Source organism: Mytilus galloprovincialis, chromosome 3, assembly GCF_965363235.1.
Source record: "Mytilus galloprovincialis chromosome 3, xbMytGall1.hap1.1, whole genome shotgun sequence".
Lineage (NCBI taxonomy): Eukaryota > Metazoa > Mollusca > Bivalvia > Mytilida > Mytilidae > Mytilus > Mytilus galloprovincialis.
In genome coordinates, this window is record NC_134840.1 from 75,566,110 (window position 1) to 75,583,073 (window position 16,964).

General features: G+C 35.3%; 2 protein-coding genes across 2 annotated transcripts in view; one reads left to right on the forward strand and one right to left on the reverse strand.

Annotated features, from left to right (window-relative positions):
• The window catches only part of LOC143068953 (uncharacterized), a 43,271-nt gene extending 37,463 nt beyond the window's left edge, over window positions 1-5,808 (reverse strand). Inside the window, exon 1 of the mRNA XM_076243360.1 lies at window positions 5,562-5,808. Within this exon, the coding sequence (XP_076099475.1) occupies window positions 5,562-5,585 (24 nt within the window). The 5' untranslated portion in view covers window positions 5,586-5,808. The remainder of the gene's footprint in view (window positions 1-5,561) is intronic.
• LOC143066801 (uncharacterized) overlaps window positions 1-16,964 on the forward strand; it is a 240,978-nt gene that overhangs the window by 182,679 nt on the left and 41,335 nt on the right. The gene's annotated exons all lie outside the window — the stretch shown is intronic.

A 16,964-nucleotide genomic window follows, 5' to 3' on the forward strand; every position in this document is an offset into this window, starting at 1 on the left:
TGCGGTATATTGAACCCCCTTCTCTACACTTTAATTCAAAAAATTTGGCAATTTTAACTCTTTGGTGTAGTTAGAATACACCAATAAGTAGTTTATATGTATTAAACTTGCTGGAAAAAAAAATTTGAAAAATTTACTTTGCCATGGTATTATGACTCTCCTGCGGTATATTGAGCCCCCTACTCTAGGCCTTTAAAATTTCAAAATTCTGGCAATTCTAAACTCTTTTATGTAGTTAAAATACACCAATCAGTAGTTTGTATGTATTAAACTTGCTGGAAAAGATATTTTGAAAATTTTACTTTGCCATGGTATTTTGACCCCCCTGCGGTATATTGAACCCCCTACTCTAGGCCTTTAATTTCAGAAATTCTGGCAATTTTAACTCTTTTATGTATATAGAATACACCAATAATTAGTTTGTATGTACTAAACTTGCTGGAAAAGAAATTTTGAAAATTTTACTTTGCCATGGTATTTTGACCCCCCTGCGGTATATTGAACCCCCTACTCTAGACCTTTGATTTAAAAAAAATCTGGAAATTCTAACTCTTTTATGTAGTTAGAATACACCAATAAGTAGTTTGTATGTATCAAACTTGCTGGAAAAGTTATTTTGAAAATTTTTCTTTGCCATGGTATTTTGACCCCCCTGCAGTATATTGAACCCCTACTCTAGGCCTTTAATTTTAGAAATTCTGGCAATTCGAACTGTTTTATGTAGTTAGAATACACCAATAAGTAGTTTGTATGTATTTAACTTGCTGGAAAAGATATTTTGAAAATTTTACTTTGCCATGGTATTTTGACCCCCCTGCGGTATATTGAACCCCCTTCTCTACACCTCTAATTCAAAAAATTTGGCAATTTTAACTCTTTGGTGTAGTTAGAATACACCAATAAGTAGTTTGTATGTATTAAACTTGCTGGAAAAAAATATTTTGAAAAATTTACTTTGCCATGGTATTATGACTCTCCTGCGGTATATTGAGCCCCTTACTCTAGGCCTTTAAAATTTCAAAATTCTGGCAGTTCTAAACTCTTTTATGTAGTTAAAATACACCAATCAGTAGTTTGTATGTATTAAACTTGCTGGAAAAGATATTTTGAAAATTTTACTTTGCCATGGTATTTTGACCCCCCTGCGGTATATTGAACCCCCTTCTCTAGGCCTTTAATTTCAGAAATTCTGGCAATTTTAACTCTTTTATGAAGTTAGAATACACCAATAAGTAGTTTGTATGTATTTAACTTGCTGGAAAAGATATTTTGAAAATTTTACTTTGCCATGGTATTTTGACCCCCCTGCGGTATATTGAACCCCCTTCTCTACACTTTAATTCAAAAAATTTGGCAATTTTAACTCTTTGGTGTAGTTAGAATACACCAATAAGTAGTTTATATGTATTAAACTTGCTGGAAAAAAAAATTTGAAAAATTTACTTTGCCATGGTATTATGACTCTCCTGCGGTATATTGAGCCCCCTACTCTAGGCCTTTAAAATTTCAAAATTCTGGCAATTCTAAACTCTTTTATGTAGTTAAAATACACCAATCAGTAGTTTGTATGTATTAAACTTGCTGGAAAAGATATTTTGAAAATTTTACTTTGCCATGGTATTTTGACCCCCCTGCGGTATATTGAACCCCCTACTCTAGGCCTTTAATTTCAGAAATTCTGGCAATTTTAACTCTTTTATGTATATAGAATACACCAATAATTAGTTTGTATGTACTAAACTTGCTGGAAAAGAAATTTTGAAAATTTTACTTTGCCATGGTATTTTGACCCCCCTGCGGTATATTGAACCCCCTACTCTAGACCTTTGATTTAAAAAAATCTGGAAATTCTAACTCTTTTATGTAGTTAGAATACACCAATAAGTAGTTTGTATGTATCAAACTTGCTGGAAAAGTTATTTTGAAAATTTTTCTTTGCCATGGTATTTTGACCCCCCTGCAGTATATTGAACCCCTACTCTAGGCCTTTAATTTGAGAAATTCTGGCAATTCGAACTGTTTTATGTAGTTAGAATACACCAATAAGTAGTTTGTATGTATTTAACTTGCTGGAAAAGATATTTTGAAAATTTTACTTTGCCATGGTATTTTGACCCCCCTGCGGTATATTGAACCCCCTTCTCTACACCTTTAATTCAAAAAATTTGGCAATTTTAACTCTTTGGTGTAGTTAGAATACACCAATAAGTAGTTTGTATGTATTAAACTTGCTGGAAAAAAATATTTTGAAAAATTTACTTTGCCATGGTATTATGACTCTCCTGCGGTATATTGAGCCCCTTACTCTAGGCCTTTAAAATTTCAAAATTCTGGCAGTTCTAAACTCTTTTATGTAGTTAAAATACACCAATCAGTAGTTTGTATGTATTAAACTTGCTGGAAAAGATATTTTGAAAATTTTACTTTGCCATGGTATTTTGACCCCCCTGCGGTATATTGAACCCCCTTCTCTAGGCCTTTAATTTCAGAAATTCTGGCAATTTTAACTCTTTTATGAAGTTAGAATACACCAATAAGTAGTTTGTATTTATTAAACTTGCTGGAAAAGATATTTTGAAAATTTTACTTTGCCATGGTATTTTGACCCCCCTGCGGTATATTGAACCCCTACTCTAGACCTTTAATTTAAACAAATCTGGCAAATCTAACTCTTTTATGTATTTAAAATACACCAATAAGTAGTTTGTATGTACTAAACTTGCTGGAAAAGAAATTTTGAAAATTTTACTTTTCCATGATATTTTGACCCCCCTGTGGTATATTGAACCCCTACTCTAGACCTTTAATTTCCAAAAATCTGGCAATTCTAACTCTTTTATGTAGTTACAATTCACCAATTAGTAGTTTGTATGTATTTAAATTGCTGGAAAAGACATTTTGAAAATTTTACTTTGCCATGGTATTTTGACCCCCTCCCCCTTTTTTACCATGGAAAATCAAAACTACCCTTATATTTATATATACATATGTTATAATTACAAATAATTAAAGCATTCAAGCTACATATGGTCTAGTTATAATGTGTCAATAAGTATTTTGAATGACATTTTGTTGGTAAAGACTTAATTCAGAGCACTTATACCAAGGAAAGATATTTCTTTTAATTAAGCATGGAAAATGTACCTTCCCTTCTTGTATGAATGATTTTTTAATCTATGATAAGCTTTAGAATAATGTAAAATGTTCTAATAATCATCTAGGATGAAAAAAACAGGGGGGTTCAATTTACCATGGGGGTTCAATTTTCCATACAGGGGGGGTTCAATTTACCATAGCGGTATTTTGACCCCGGGGTCAATTTACCATGGGGTTCAAAATACCATATGACAACGGGTCAAAAACATTATACCCTCCGCAACTTCGTTGCGTGGGGTATAATAAAGGTGAGGTAAGGTTTCCTGAGACAATATACTTCAAGTTAAATGAAACCAATTTTCAGACATTTCAAGTATATTTAAATAATATTTATACTTTTGTTATTAAAAACTTTGGGAAGTGTTTCCCGATTTTTTCTGGGAAAAAAGATGAATTTATGAAGAATCTGGTGCCATCTCATACTTTCGATTAGACCTGCTGATTTATTTATTTTCTATACATTGCAAGTCAGGTAATTTATTTTCAAACTACCACAGAACAAACCATTTATTTTTGTGATTATCAAGGCTGAGTTATCTATTTTCAAAATCCTCCTGCCCCCCCCCCCCCCCCCCCCAGAATATCAAATGGTCGTCCCCTTACAACTTTGTATCCGCAACTGTTGGACTTAAATAGATTGTGGGTTTTTTTAACAATTTCTTTTCGCCTTCTACACTTTTGCCTTTTTTATCCCTAACAATCAATCGAATAGATTTGCGTATAAACTTTGTGTTGAAATGAACAATGTTGCATTGAGAGATCACGGGCTGTTCCGGGGTCGAAACACCCCTTTTCTTACCGATCAATGCTTTTGAATAGGGACATAAGGTTGGACCTCCCCCCTTTATCTTGGATTAAAATCCCCTTTTGGAAATAACTGGATCGACCCCTGCGTCGTCAGTGCACTCTATATTAAAATTCCATGAAAATAGTACCACTCTCAGAACGGGTTAAAGCTCATGTTTCGAGCATACCAGTCCCACCCATGTTCATGGAGGATAATTATCGACACCGCGAAAAAAAAACGTTCATACTTTAAATTACAATCGAATTCATCAGTCAGATTCACAGTCACGTCTCAGTCATTACAGCTGAACGGATGTGCTGGGCCAGCTCTCCTTTACGCGTTATCTTCGATGAGGGTTTACAGTTAGATGATCAACGACTTACTACTTAAGATGACAGAAACCAATCCAAGCCGTACAGATAGACGTAGTAGTTGGCGTACCCGCGTTAACATGCACTCCAAAACCATTGTATCATGGGGAGTGTTATGCCGATTAACGTCCGAGGGCTGTATCCTAGGTATTGGGTGATACGACCTGCATGTAACTGCCTCACGGCTTTGGTCCTGATAACGCGGCTTTGGTCCTGACAAGGACGTATATTAGTAAGTCTTCTAAAATCAATTATCAAAATATTGAAAGTACTTTTTGACATAAATCTTTAATCTCGTGAGGAGTAACAACAAATGGGTCATTTGCTATATTGCATAGTGATGTTTACAGTGCTGTATAAAAAGTTTTACTGAAAGATCATTGTCCCAAGATAAAAAATCGGACATGTCAATAGAGTTCAAATCAAATAGGCAATAGCATATTTTGCAATTCGTTCTTTTTATGACATATTCGTGTATATTTTCTCAAATCAGCTTTGGTCATTTTGAAAGTATAGACAATGACTCTTTTAGTGTAGTTTGGGTCATAGCTTTTCTTAATTGAATAGTAGAAAGGAAATTAAACCACACAAGCTCATTAAATAAACAATTTACATCTGTAAAAATAGTAGAAAGGAAACAGCACAAGCTCATATTAAATGAATAACATACAATCAGGACTAATTGTTTGTTTTATTATAATTAGTTATAAATCATCACAAGAATTAGGAATGCAAAATCTCAAACTAATTAAGGTTTTAATCAAATTAATCATTGTTTCTAGAAAACATTTACCTTAATAAAAATGTAAAAACTTTGTAATTTATACGATTTTAACGGCCATGTAAGACATATTTGATAGAATTTTTTTTTTTTTCATATTTGTTTCTTTGATTTTTGAACTTCGAAAACATTGATCTCAATCAAGGACGTATATTAGTTATACGTCCTTGTCAATATAATCAGCTAAAATACGACAAGCTTTTTAGAAAAGCTATTACTTGTATATAAATACAAGTCTCACGATATGCGATATTTTAACGAGATACCGCGAGACACGAATCCTTGTTAGTTATACGTCCTTGGTCCTGATAACGCTTCCTGTCATCTTTAGAACTACGTCCACGATTCATCTACCAGTACTCCATCATCGAGGCTAGCGGGCTACCAAGCTGACCAAACTGGCCCTGAAAGCAGCCGTTAGTGAAGAAATAACATCAAAATAGTAAACAAAGAAAAATCTACTCACCAAAATCAAGATGGCGGCCTCCATTCGGCGTCCTCTACTACCAGTTCCTGACCCACGGCAGAAAATATTTAAACGCTCATCAATCGCCTTCGGGCACCGAGACGACCGTGCGAGGGCTGTATAGCCAGTCAAGGTCGTTAAACACTTCCATTTGTTTGTTCATACTTAATGATTCCCAAGATCTTTTTTTTATATTGTACGACTTTGCCCCCCGCAGAGCTATAGAAAAACAGTACATTAACGGGTGTTACACGCGGACTCTTTTTAGACGATACACGGACTCTTTTTAGTTGTTACACGGACACTTTTTATGAATAGAATCACTCGTGCATGATCAGTGAGTTCATGGGCACTTTAACTTTCAATTAGATTTGAACTTTTTGGTTCACCGACTTATTTCCTGTCTTTTTATTGAACAAAATATTTACGTTAGCATCAATATCTTTTTTCAAACATTTCCAGTAAAATACTATTCATATCAGTAGACTAAGGGATTAGACATTTAACTTCAAAAGGGGGAGGGGGTATGGTTTTCTCCTTAAAAAGATATTTTGATCCCAAATTTTATGAGAAAAAATTTATTGTGGTCAAGCAGATGACAAATTAATGTTTTGCATGATTCCTGATTTTCCGAATGCCGTAAATAGTGCTAATTTAAACAAAAACATTTGGGTGATGGCTTGAAAAGAAAATAATTAATACATGTATACTAAAAAAGAACATACCTCCCCCTTTATGAAGCAAAATATTCGGTCAATAAATGTTTTCTTCAATATATGGACATGAATAGTATTTTGGACAATGCTGACAGTAAAGAAATGATGATACTGACGTGTATATTTCAATAAAAATAAGACAGGAAATAAGTAAATAAAAATCAAATCTTATCAAAAGATAAAATCCCTATCAACTCACCAATAGACGATTGATCCTATAAACAAAAAGAGTTCATGTAATACACGTCCAAATAAGCAGCAAATCTAGAAGAAAATCATTCAACTTATGTCATCAATTTTGGGCAGTAAGCTGCGATTGGATCATATAGTAACACGTGTTTAATCACGATCAACACGTGCAGATCTAGAGACGAGCATGAATTTAAAAAAAAAATAAAGTATTTGACTGAATATATATAATATTTAGACAAAATCCATTTTTTCATAAACATTTCATTCACTAATGAAGTAGGAAATTCATTCTTTTGATACATTTATATTGTTATCGAATTTATATCAGTGGCGGATCCAGGTCCAAATCCAGGACAAAACAGAAGGGGGGGAGGGGGGTGTCCAACTTTATGTCCCCATTTAAATGCATTGATCATAAAAAAAAAAGGGTTGTTCCAACCCCCCGGGACCTCCAATCATTGAATATTAAATTCATGTATTTGGCAACAAACGCGCGATTTTTACGATTTTTTTAAGGGGGGGATGGGGGGAAGGAATGGGACATCCTGCATTTTTTAATCAAAAATGAAGATGACAGCCTGTTTACTTTAAAATGAATTAGCCCTCCCCCTCCCCGCTTTCCGTTTCATCCATAAAAATCAAACGTTATCCTACTTACCACTAAAATATTTCTTTAGTTTATTACTTTCTTGCGAAGTTGCATTTTAAAAAGTCTTAAATGTGTACAACATTCATCTTTTACTTTTTTATCAAATTATTATATTCCTGATTTTTTTTTCTTCAAAAAAAATCTCGGTTGAAGGGAAATTAAAAAAAAATGTGTTTATACTATAACTTACATTTACTGCTTAATGGCTATCTAAGTTTCTTAAATGTTTAGTCTTGCAAAATGTATTATTACTTTATTGAAACGTCGTACAAGTCAGATAAAAAACAAAAGTAACAAAAGAAACAGGCCGGTAACAACCAGCCGAATAGTTTTTCTGCACTTGTAGTCAGGTCAAGGTCCTCGGCTATCGCCTCGGACCCTTGACCTGACTACTCGTGCAGAAAAACTATTCGGCAACGGTTGTTACCGGCCTGTTTCTTTGTTACCTTTGTATTTTATCTAATACGTAATTGCATAAAAGAAAAACAACTTTGAACTCGTTTGTCGTTTATATTAAGTAGTCAACACTTCTGTGTTGACTTGAGTTATCATTGATATGTTTATAATAATAAATTATTACAACTGTTAACAAAACTTTGAATTTTTGAAATACTAAGGCTTTTCTACTTCAGGAATAGATTACTTTAGCTGTATTTGACAGAACTTTTAGGAATTTGTGGTCTTCAATGCTCTTCAACTTTGTACTTTATTTGGCCTTTTAAACATTTTTTGATTCGAGCGTCACTGATGAGTCTTTTGTAGACAAAACGCGCGTATGGCGTAAATATAAAATTTTAATCCTGGTAAAAACATCGATAGCAAGTTTTAACTATTTGAGTACACCTATTCTTATATTTCACCTGAGTCTGGCGAACAGTCTAAAATATATTTCCGACCTAGAGAAGTTTGTTGATAATTGTTTTTTTTCCCTCCAATAGTAGACAAAAGTGTTTGTCCTATTCAGGCAAAATAAAAGATTTCAAAATTATACCAAACCAAGCAAGTGAAATTTCATGAAGAATAAATAGCTAAAAAAACACCCGTCCGCTGTATTTCCTCATTCTTTTTTAAAAGAAAATAAAAGAGAGAAAGTATGTCTTAGCATAAACATGCTAACACGCTCCATGGTTGATTACACCTTTCCTAACACAAAGTCTTGCTGACTTTTTTTCCAGCAATTGTCCCAATCTAGCTACTGCAACGACAATTGTGATATTTTGTGTGTCTCATGTTAAATTTATTTTTAAAATAATGTTATTTCATTCTATCATACTTCGAAAAATTACAGCATTTTCAACCTGGATAATATCGTACTAGTACATGTACTATATCAAATTGCAGGGGCGGATACAGCAATTTTAAAAATGGGGGGGGTCCTAACCCAGGACAAAGGGGGGTTCCAACTACATGTCCCCATTCAAATGCATTGATCGTCCAAATAAAAGAGGGGGTTCCAACCCCCGGAACCTCCCCTCTGGATCCGCGCCTGTCAAAAATGTCATAGGTCACTTGAAAACAGCACACAAATTTTGGTATTCCCTCACATCTTATTCTAACTAAGAATATATATATATATTTTTTAATATTTTCTGTAAATGTTACATATTTGTATTGTTTATTTGTGTTACAATGTATCTCATATATTAAGTAGCAATCCAATTGTTAGAAGTTTGAACTAATAAATATCTTATCTTATTCTACCAGTCATATTATTGACTTCCCATAAGTGATTCCCATTAAACTGACCTATATGTGTACATGAAATGATTGATTGATTGATTGGTGTTTAATGCCACTTAAAGCACTATTGGCTTATAGTGGTGGTCAGTTTTTGTTTGGTGGAGGAAGCCGGAGTGCCAAGAGAGAACTGACAACCTTCAGTAGGAAGACTGACCATCCTAGTCAATTAAGATTAAACAGTTGGAGTAAAACATTGTAATTACAATCTTTTTAAACAAATTGTTTACATCATTGGATAAGCAGGCTTTTAAGCTTTGACGACTTTGTTGCAACAAGAGACAAAACAAAATGGGAAAGGCTTCCTCAACTGCAATTGCAGCTGGCGGTGTTAATGTTTAATGGTGACTGCCAAATAAAAATTCCAATTATTAGTAAAAAGGGGGAATTTTTGTTTACAAAATCCATTGTTGTTCAATTATTGATCCTTATCATTATGTGCAGTTTATGTAAGGCAACCAAAAACATAGAAATAGGTGTCACCGTGAATGTCCAGTTGTATGCTCCCAAAAAATAGAATCAAAGGTCAGGAATTTTTTTCATTAACCTTCAGTCTTATAATGAAGTTCTTTGAACATTTATTTAATGTTTTTTGTGTAAAACTGCCATGAAAACTTAATATATCAGGTTTATGGTTGCGTTTCACCTTCTGAACTGGGACAACAGTTACATGTATTTAAACCGACCATTTATTTATTATAATTCACAGTCACAAAAATGCTTTTTCAAATAGCACTAATGAGATACAAAAGATATTTGGACATGTTACGGGTACAGTTTTTTCCAATAACAGCATAAATTGTGGATATTTTAGTTGTTATTTTAATTGTCCGCGAAAAAAGTTAAAATGTTGGGTGATGGAAAACACACCTATTCTTCTCTTGTTGGCCTAAGTCAAAATTTGAAATGCTTGTTTATATACATGTATGTGCTATCATCCTGAGGAAAATCAGATCAGTAGGTAGGCATACAAAACTATCCAGTGGAAATCACTGTAAACATTATAATTAGGAGTTATGACAAACAAAAACATATACAGCTGACATGTAATGACCTCTATTAATTTGGTAAGTAAAGACAACTGATCATAGAATATATTTACCAATTGTCGAAACTACAATCCCGTCCCCCCCTTTTTTCCCGAATATGACCTACAGAATTGGATTTATTACATTTGTACTAAAATGAGCAACACGACAGGTGCCACATGTGGAGCACGATCTGCTTATCCTTCCGAAGCACATGAGAACACTCCCAGTTTTTGGTGGGGTTCGTGCTGCTCAGTGTTGGTTTTCTATGTTGTGTTTTGTGTACAGTTGTTTGTCTGTTTGTCTTCTTCTTTTTTAGCCATGACGTTGTCAGTTTATTTTTGACTTATGAGTTTGAATGACCCTTTGGTATCTTTCGCCTCTCTTTTACCACAAAAGGCAGTATCTAAATGTGTTCCATTACTTAATGTTTGTTTATGTACAGAATATGCAACTGAATAATTTAATTGAAGTTGTTTTTCATTATTCGGTTTTCTTGCTCAACTAAGTGAAAGGTAGAGATCAAGAAACTGTCATTATACATGTACATGCTATATATTATATTTGTTTTTCATTTGTTGTTTTAAATTTGTATATAATTCAGGCCATTGAATTGTATAACAACTTATCATGTCAGAACCTTCTGTAGGTTGCTATGGGTATGGGTTTGGCTCATTATTCTAGGTTGTATAATGATCCATACCATACATGTACAGGGTTTATGATAGGATTTGAGGACCAAGGCCGATTATGGCTCCCGTTTGAGAGCAAACAGCGACAAGACACGAAAAATGAAAAGGTCGGATTACTATCCTCAATGATCTTGAATGTCTCATCATTGCCTGAACTCTGTAGAATACTTTCGTAACAGATTCCTACGGATCGTAGGGGTCGGCCAAGCACCCGACAGTTAGGTGCGTCCCGTGACATTCGGGGAAACTCAGCCGATTCTGTCTAGTCGGATTACAGTTATGACTATGTCGTGACAGATTCTGCTGTATCGAATCAAAATCGTGACAATGTTCTGTGTTTTCTAGACGGTGTCCTGTGGAATGGGGATGAACTGGAGAATTTGTCATTGCTGGTTTTTTTTTTTTTGCCGAGTGAGTCCAGTTGTATCCCGAATGCAAACCGTCTTTGTCGAAACTGTTCCGGAACAGTCCCGTTGTTAGTACGAAATTCGGCACTAATACCCACGTCAGAGTTCCGACAATTACAGAACACGATACTACTGAGTCGTCCAGACAAAGTCGTTTGCAATGCGGTACAGCAGACTCTGAAAGGATTGCGTTCCGACAGTACCTGATCATCCCGAATATAGAGACAGTTTTCTAAACGGATATCTTCCGTCAACGTCAGTTTCCTGTCTGGTCACTGTCTGATGTTTGTCGGATCGCATTCGGCAGAATCGGGACAATGTCGGAACAGATTCGGTCGTTTTTAACCATGGAGAAAGGTACAAATCGGATTAGAATCGGATTGAGAACGGGGTAATCGGGTCAAGTTCGGTCGGAAACGACTGAATTGGACGTTTCCTGGACAATATCTGATTGTTGTCGTGATTAAATAAATGTTTTTACAAATTTTAATAAAAAAAGTTTGATTTCCAGCCACGATTCACAGGATCTTGATTAGACTTTTTACAAATTTTAATCGGGAATGGTCCTATGAAGGACGGCAATAAAAACCGTGAATGCTTTAAGCTAGGTTCACACTGCCAATCAGATCAACTCGATGATCCCGATTGTCCAAATTTCCACGACCAAGCGTGACCAAATTCTTGATCGGTCCTGTTTACGACTTCTACCCGACTGCTATCCGACTATACACGACCTTAACCCGACCATTCATGACCCCTTAACGACTCTATCACGACTCAAACCCGACCACTAATTGAATGCATATTCGATAATTCCGATCAATTCACGATCTCTACACGATCTTTACTCGACTAGCTAGACCAAATCGACTATACTCGATCTCAGCCTGATCTCGGCCAGACTAGATCGACTTGATCGTATAGGGGTCGTATGGATAGTCGGGCATTGGTCGGGTATGTACAATTTCAGTATAAAAACATCTGAATTTGTTTTATATCACCCCGGGAACTGCAGCGGAGGAGGCATTAAGTGTTACCCCTGTCCGTCCGTGAGTACGTATACGAACGTTCCAACAATAAGTTTCCGTTCTCTAATTTTATTTTGCCTCAACCAAATTTTATGAAACGCAATACCATAATACACAGATCAAGTAGGAATTTGGGTGACGTCACTTTTACTATGCTTGAGTAATGACTCCTTATAACGTTATATGCAAGCTGGGGCATTATCTGTGTCCAATGGACACGTTCCCCGTTTATTTGGTTAGATTCAGTAATTCACAGAAGGTCTGAGTAAAATTTTACATTTAAAATAATTATCTACATGGACATCAAGCAGTTGGATGTTTGGCAAGGTGGTTAGGGCTCAGATAGACAGGTTAATAGCTGTGACGGAGCTTGAAGAGAGCGTAGAAAACAATAAAAACAAGTGAAACTGCGAGCTACTGCTCACTGATGATACCCCCGCCGCAAGTGGATAATATTAATAGTGTAAAAATATGCAAGTGTTCGGTAAACAGGAAGTTGTCGAGTGATGAATCTGAAAACGCATCACAAGGTATAGCTGACTTATATAAATCCTGAAACCAAATTTCAGAAATCCTTGTATTGTAGTTCCTGAGAAAAATGTGACGAAAATTTTCAACTTGGCTATCATGTGTAAAATCATACAAGTGTTCGGTAAACAGGAAGTTGTCAAGTGATCAATCTGAAAACGCATCACACGGTATAGCTGACTTAGATAAACCCTGAAACCAAATTTCAGAAATCCTTGTATTGTAGTTCCTGAGAAAAATGCGACGAAAAATATTCATGGGACGGACGGACTGACTGACGGACTGACGGACTGACGGAAGGACAGACAGAGGTAAAACAGTATACCCCCCCTTTTTTAAAGCGGGGGTATAAAAAGGGGTAGACAGCAAAGGGTGCCGAAAAATCTAGATATGCAGTGGCTCACAAAAATACTGAACTCCGAGGAAAAACTTAAAATGGAAAGTCCCTAATCAAATAGCAAAATCATAAGTATGAGAGACTTGCAGGAGCTGAACGAAGAGCCCAATGGTTATAAAAACTTCCTGAAAGTAGAGTGGGACGCTGATTTGTTATAGGAGTTTCACTACTCTTTTCTTCAAAATGAGATTTGTCACTGGATAAGTACTGATGTAAGATAGCAATATACATTAATATTACCATCCCTTTTTCCTTGCTTTCTTACAAATTAAGCCTACTGTTTGTGTCATATATGTGCATATGTATGTAATCAGTATTTTCCATAGATCTGATACCCGTAGTTGAATGGTTCAATATATTTACTTTTGGTGTATCCTTGGCAACAATCTGCCTTTTTTACTAATATTATTGCAAAAAGGGGGCAAAGATGTCACATATTTTCCCAAAATTTGACCAAAAATAGAATTTCAATCCCCTTGAGGATACCTTTTCTGAAACAGTTTACATATTATCTATCACGAATTCAAATAAAAATCATTTGTCTTTCTTCTCATTTTGTAATAAAGTTATTTCAAAAAGCGTATAAAAAAGTGTTTGTAAACATTCGACCGTACGGTGACATATAGAGTTGTTAATTTCTGTGTCATTTGGTGTCCTGTGGAGAGTTGTCTCATTGGCAATTATACTACATCTTCTTATTTTTATACTACAAAAATGTCTGGACATACGGAAAATAGAGACAGTCAAACAAAAACAGCCCATTAGCCCAAAAACTAACTTCGAAGGCTAAATTAGTCATCAGCTGTCTAATAATGAATTTTAATGCACAAGTTCTTTCATATTTTGAAAAATCCTCTGAGGCCAAAATGCAGAATCTATTTCCCTTCCAAAACACTTGATATCATCCCAGGTTTTATTGGGTTTCGTGTTGCTATGTTGTTGTTTTTGTGTGTGCTGTGTTATGTTCACTTCTGTTTGTCTTCTCGTCGGCTTTCGTTTTTCGCTATGGCTGTGTCGGTTTGAGCTTTGGGTTTGATTGTTCCTTTTGTATCTGTGTTCTCTCTTTTAAACTTTTACACCTCCTTGCATAAGTACAGACGCGTACTGTACATGGAGGAATTTGTGTACAGTTAAAAATAAATAGTGACAAGATATTTTGCAGAAGCAAAGTTATGAGAGTTAATCAGAGCTGCACACATTTTAAGAGAATCGTATAGCAGTCATGTATACTCGTGTATGGCCGAGTAGAGATCGAAAAATGGTCGAATGTGGTCGCGTAGAGATCGGGTATTGGTCGAGTTGATCTGGGATGAAAAATATATAGAAGTCGCAGTGATCATGAAGCGATCGGGCATTAGTCGAGTTAATCTTTACCACATATCGTACAGGTTGTCGTTGATCGGGAATTGATCGGATATTAGTCGTGCAAAGATCGAAATGATCGAGTAATGATCGGTAAACTATTTGTATTCCGACCAAACTCGACCTATTCACGATCCTTTCCCGATCAATTCGTCCGCTACTCGACGAATTCTCGATCTCTTCTCGAGTGACGGGCTTCTCGATCCTTACTCGAATGTTTTTGACATGTCAAAAACTCTCGAGTAGAAAGTCAGATCGATGACGACCAAGGTAGACCACCCCGAACATTCTTGTCGATTGAGACAGACCAGTCTCCCGATCGCTTAATTTGTCTTGATCGAGATAGATCGAGTTGGTCTGATCGGCAGTGTGAACCGCATTTCAACCCCATCTAATATTTTCCATGGATGTTTTTTTCAAACGACATGTACCTTCTATTATGGGGGGGGGGGGGGGGGTATGGGTTATTTTTGGAATAACCCATTCCGGAGGTTGAACCTGCCCTTTTTTGTTGACGAACAATGCATTTGAATAGGGATATTAGTTGGAACTGACCCTTTATCCTAGGTAAGGTTCCCCTTTTTAAAAAATGGCTGGATATGTCTCAACTAGTCTAGTCAGAACTGAAACACATCAGTGGTGGATCCAGCGAGTTTGAAAGGGGGGGGGGTCTCAAAACACAATAAAAGGGGTTGGAGTCCAACAATGTCTCCATTCAAATGCATTTTATTTCAGGTGGAAACACCTTTATTGTTTCAATCGACCGACAAGAAATTACGCGAATCAAAAACAGTAAAGCTAATGGGTTCGACAACATACCCAAAGAATTTCTAAAATACGGTGGTAATATACTGCTTGATTTCCTTGTTGAACTTTTCACTAAGATAACAGATTTGAAAAGCATTCCTGTTGAATGGCATAAAGGTATAGTAAAATTAATTCACAAAGGATGTTCGGTTCAGTATTTGGCAAATTACAGGGGCATATCCTGAACTTCCAATGTATATAAGGTTTATTGTAAAATTATTGAGGACGAAACTATGAATTATATTGAAGATAAGAACTTATTAGGGGAGACTCAAGGCGCCTTTAAAAAAGTCAGAAAAGTTTAAAATCATATTTTTACTCTTCATGGACTCTGCTTCTTAAGAAAAAGAAAAAAGAAAAAAAAAAACATTTCTAGCTTTCTTTCTTTTTTCCCCCAACGATAACAAATATTTTATTCAATTATTTCCTGATATATAAATACCTAAGTAGCCCAGGTCGCATACTTAGGGACCCCTGTATTTTAACAGCCTCACCAGGGAAAATATCAAATGAGTTTATACAATAGTTTTACATACATAATTGTATTTAAATAACCAAAGCAATTGGTTTTCTCCTGATAAGCGTCACTGTATCAAATCACTATCGTATATCCGGTTCACTGAACAAACATGTGTAACATGTGTTGATTTAAACTGGAAAAACTATTATTTGAATGCGAAAAATAAGTTCTAGTTTGAATTAAGAATTATTGATGTGATTGAACAAAAATTGAAATTATTCTGTAATATACATATGGATTATAAAAAGGGATAACGCACATGTGGTGAGTACTAATGTATTACGATGCATGATATATGTGGTAATTTACTAATGTACCTTATATGCACAGACATATATTCAAATTTTGATAACAATAAAGTATTGGTTTTCTTTCTGTTAAAATAGGGGGGGGCTAGGATGAAATTTGAAAAAAATAGGCAGGACAGGAGTTTTGAGTAAAAAAAAAAGGCAGGATGTGACACTTGCAAAAAAAAAAGTCAGGACGACAATTTAGGTAAAAAAAAGTCAGGATAAACAAAAAAAAAAAAAAAAAAGGCAGGACCGATTAGAGTGAAAAATAAAAAGGCAGGACAGAGATTACAGCTAAAAAAAAATGCAGGACAAAATTTTTCATCCTATCCCCCCCCCATAAAAATCAAATGGTAGCTCCTTTAATAATGGTACTATTCGAATTCTCAGTACAAATTCCCAATAAAATATCTTTTTCAACGATAACCTCGTCATTTATAACTGTTATAAGGTTACAAAGTTGTAAATTTCTAACAACCGTTTCCATCAATGGTTTAACATTGTTACATCGATAAAATAATAAAGGTTTTATAAAGTTTTTGTTTTTAACAGAAGAGGTTTGTCATCTAAAACTTTTAAGAGCACAAAGCACACAATTTAAAATGGTCAATTCTTATTACCCTAAGCATCACAAAAACCTTGCAGAGCAGGTGTAAGGATCTTAATATTGATCAATATCAAGCCATAGTTCAAATAACCAATCCATGAACATACCTCAAATTCAAATAACAACAGCTATTAAGGTTCACGTATTGCATTTATTAAACACAAATAATCATTAATGAGGGGGGATAGGACCCTTATCGGGACTCCGGGATCGGTTGTTTTTAAGCTCGGGATTTCGGGATTGACCCTTTCGGGATCTGGGAATTCTTTTTTCGATTTCGGGATGTCGGGATTTAAAATTTATTTAAATTCGGGACCTCGGGATTTCGTGTTTTTAACCCCGGGATTTCGGGATCAGCCAGCTGACCTGAGAATCGGCCCCTCTTCAACCATTGACGTCATACAACAATTACTTTTCCATTGTGGCATCAGCAGAGGCGGATT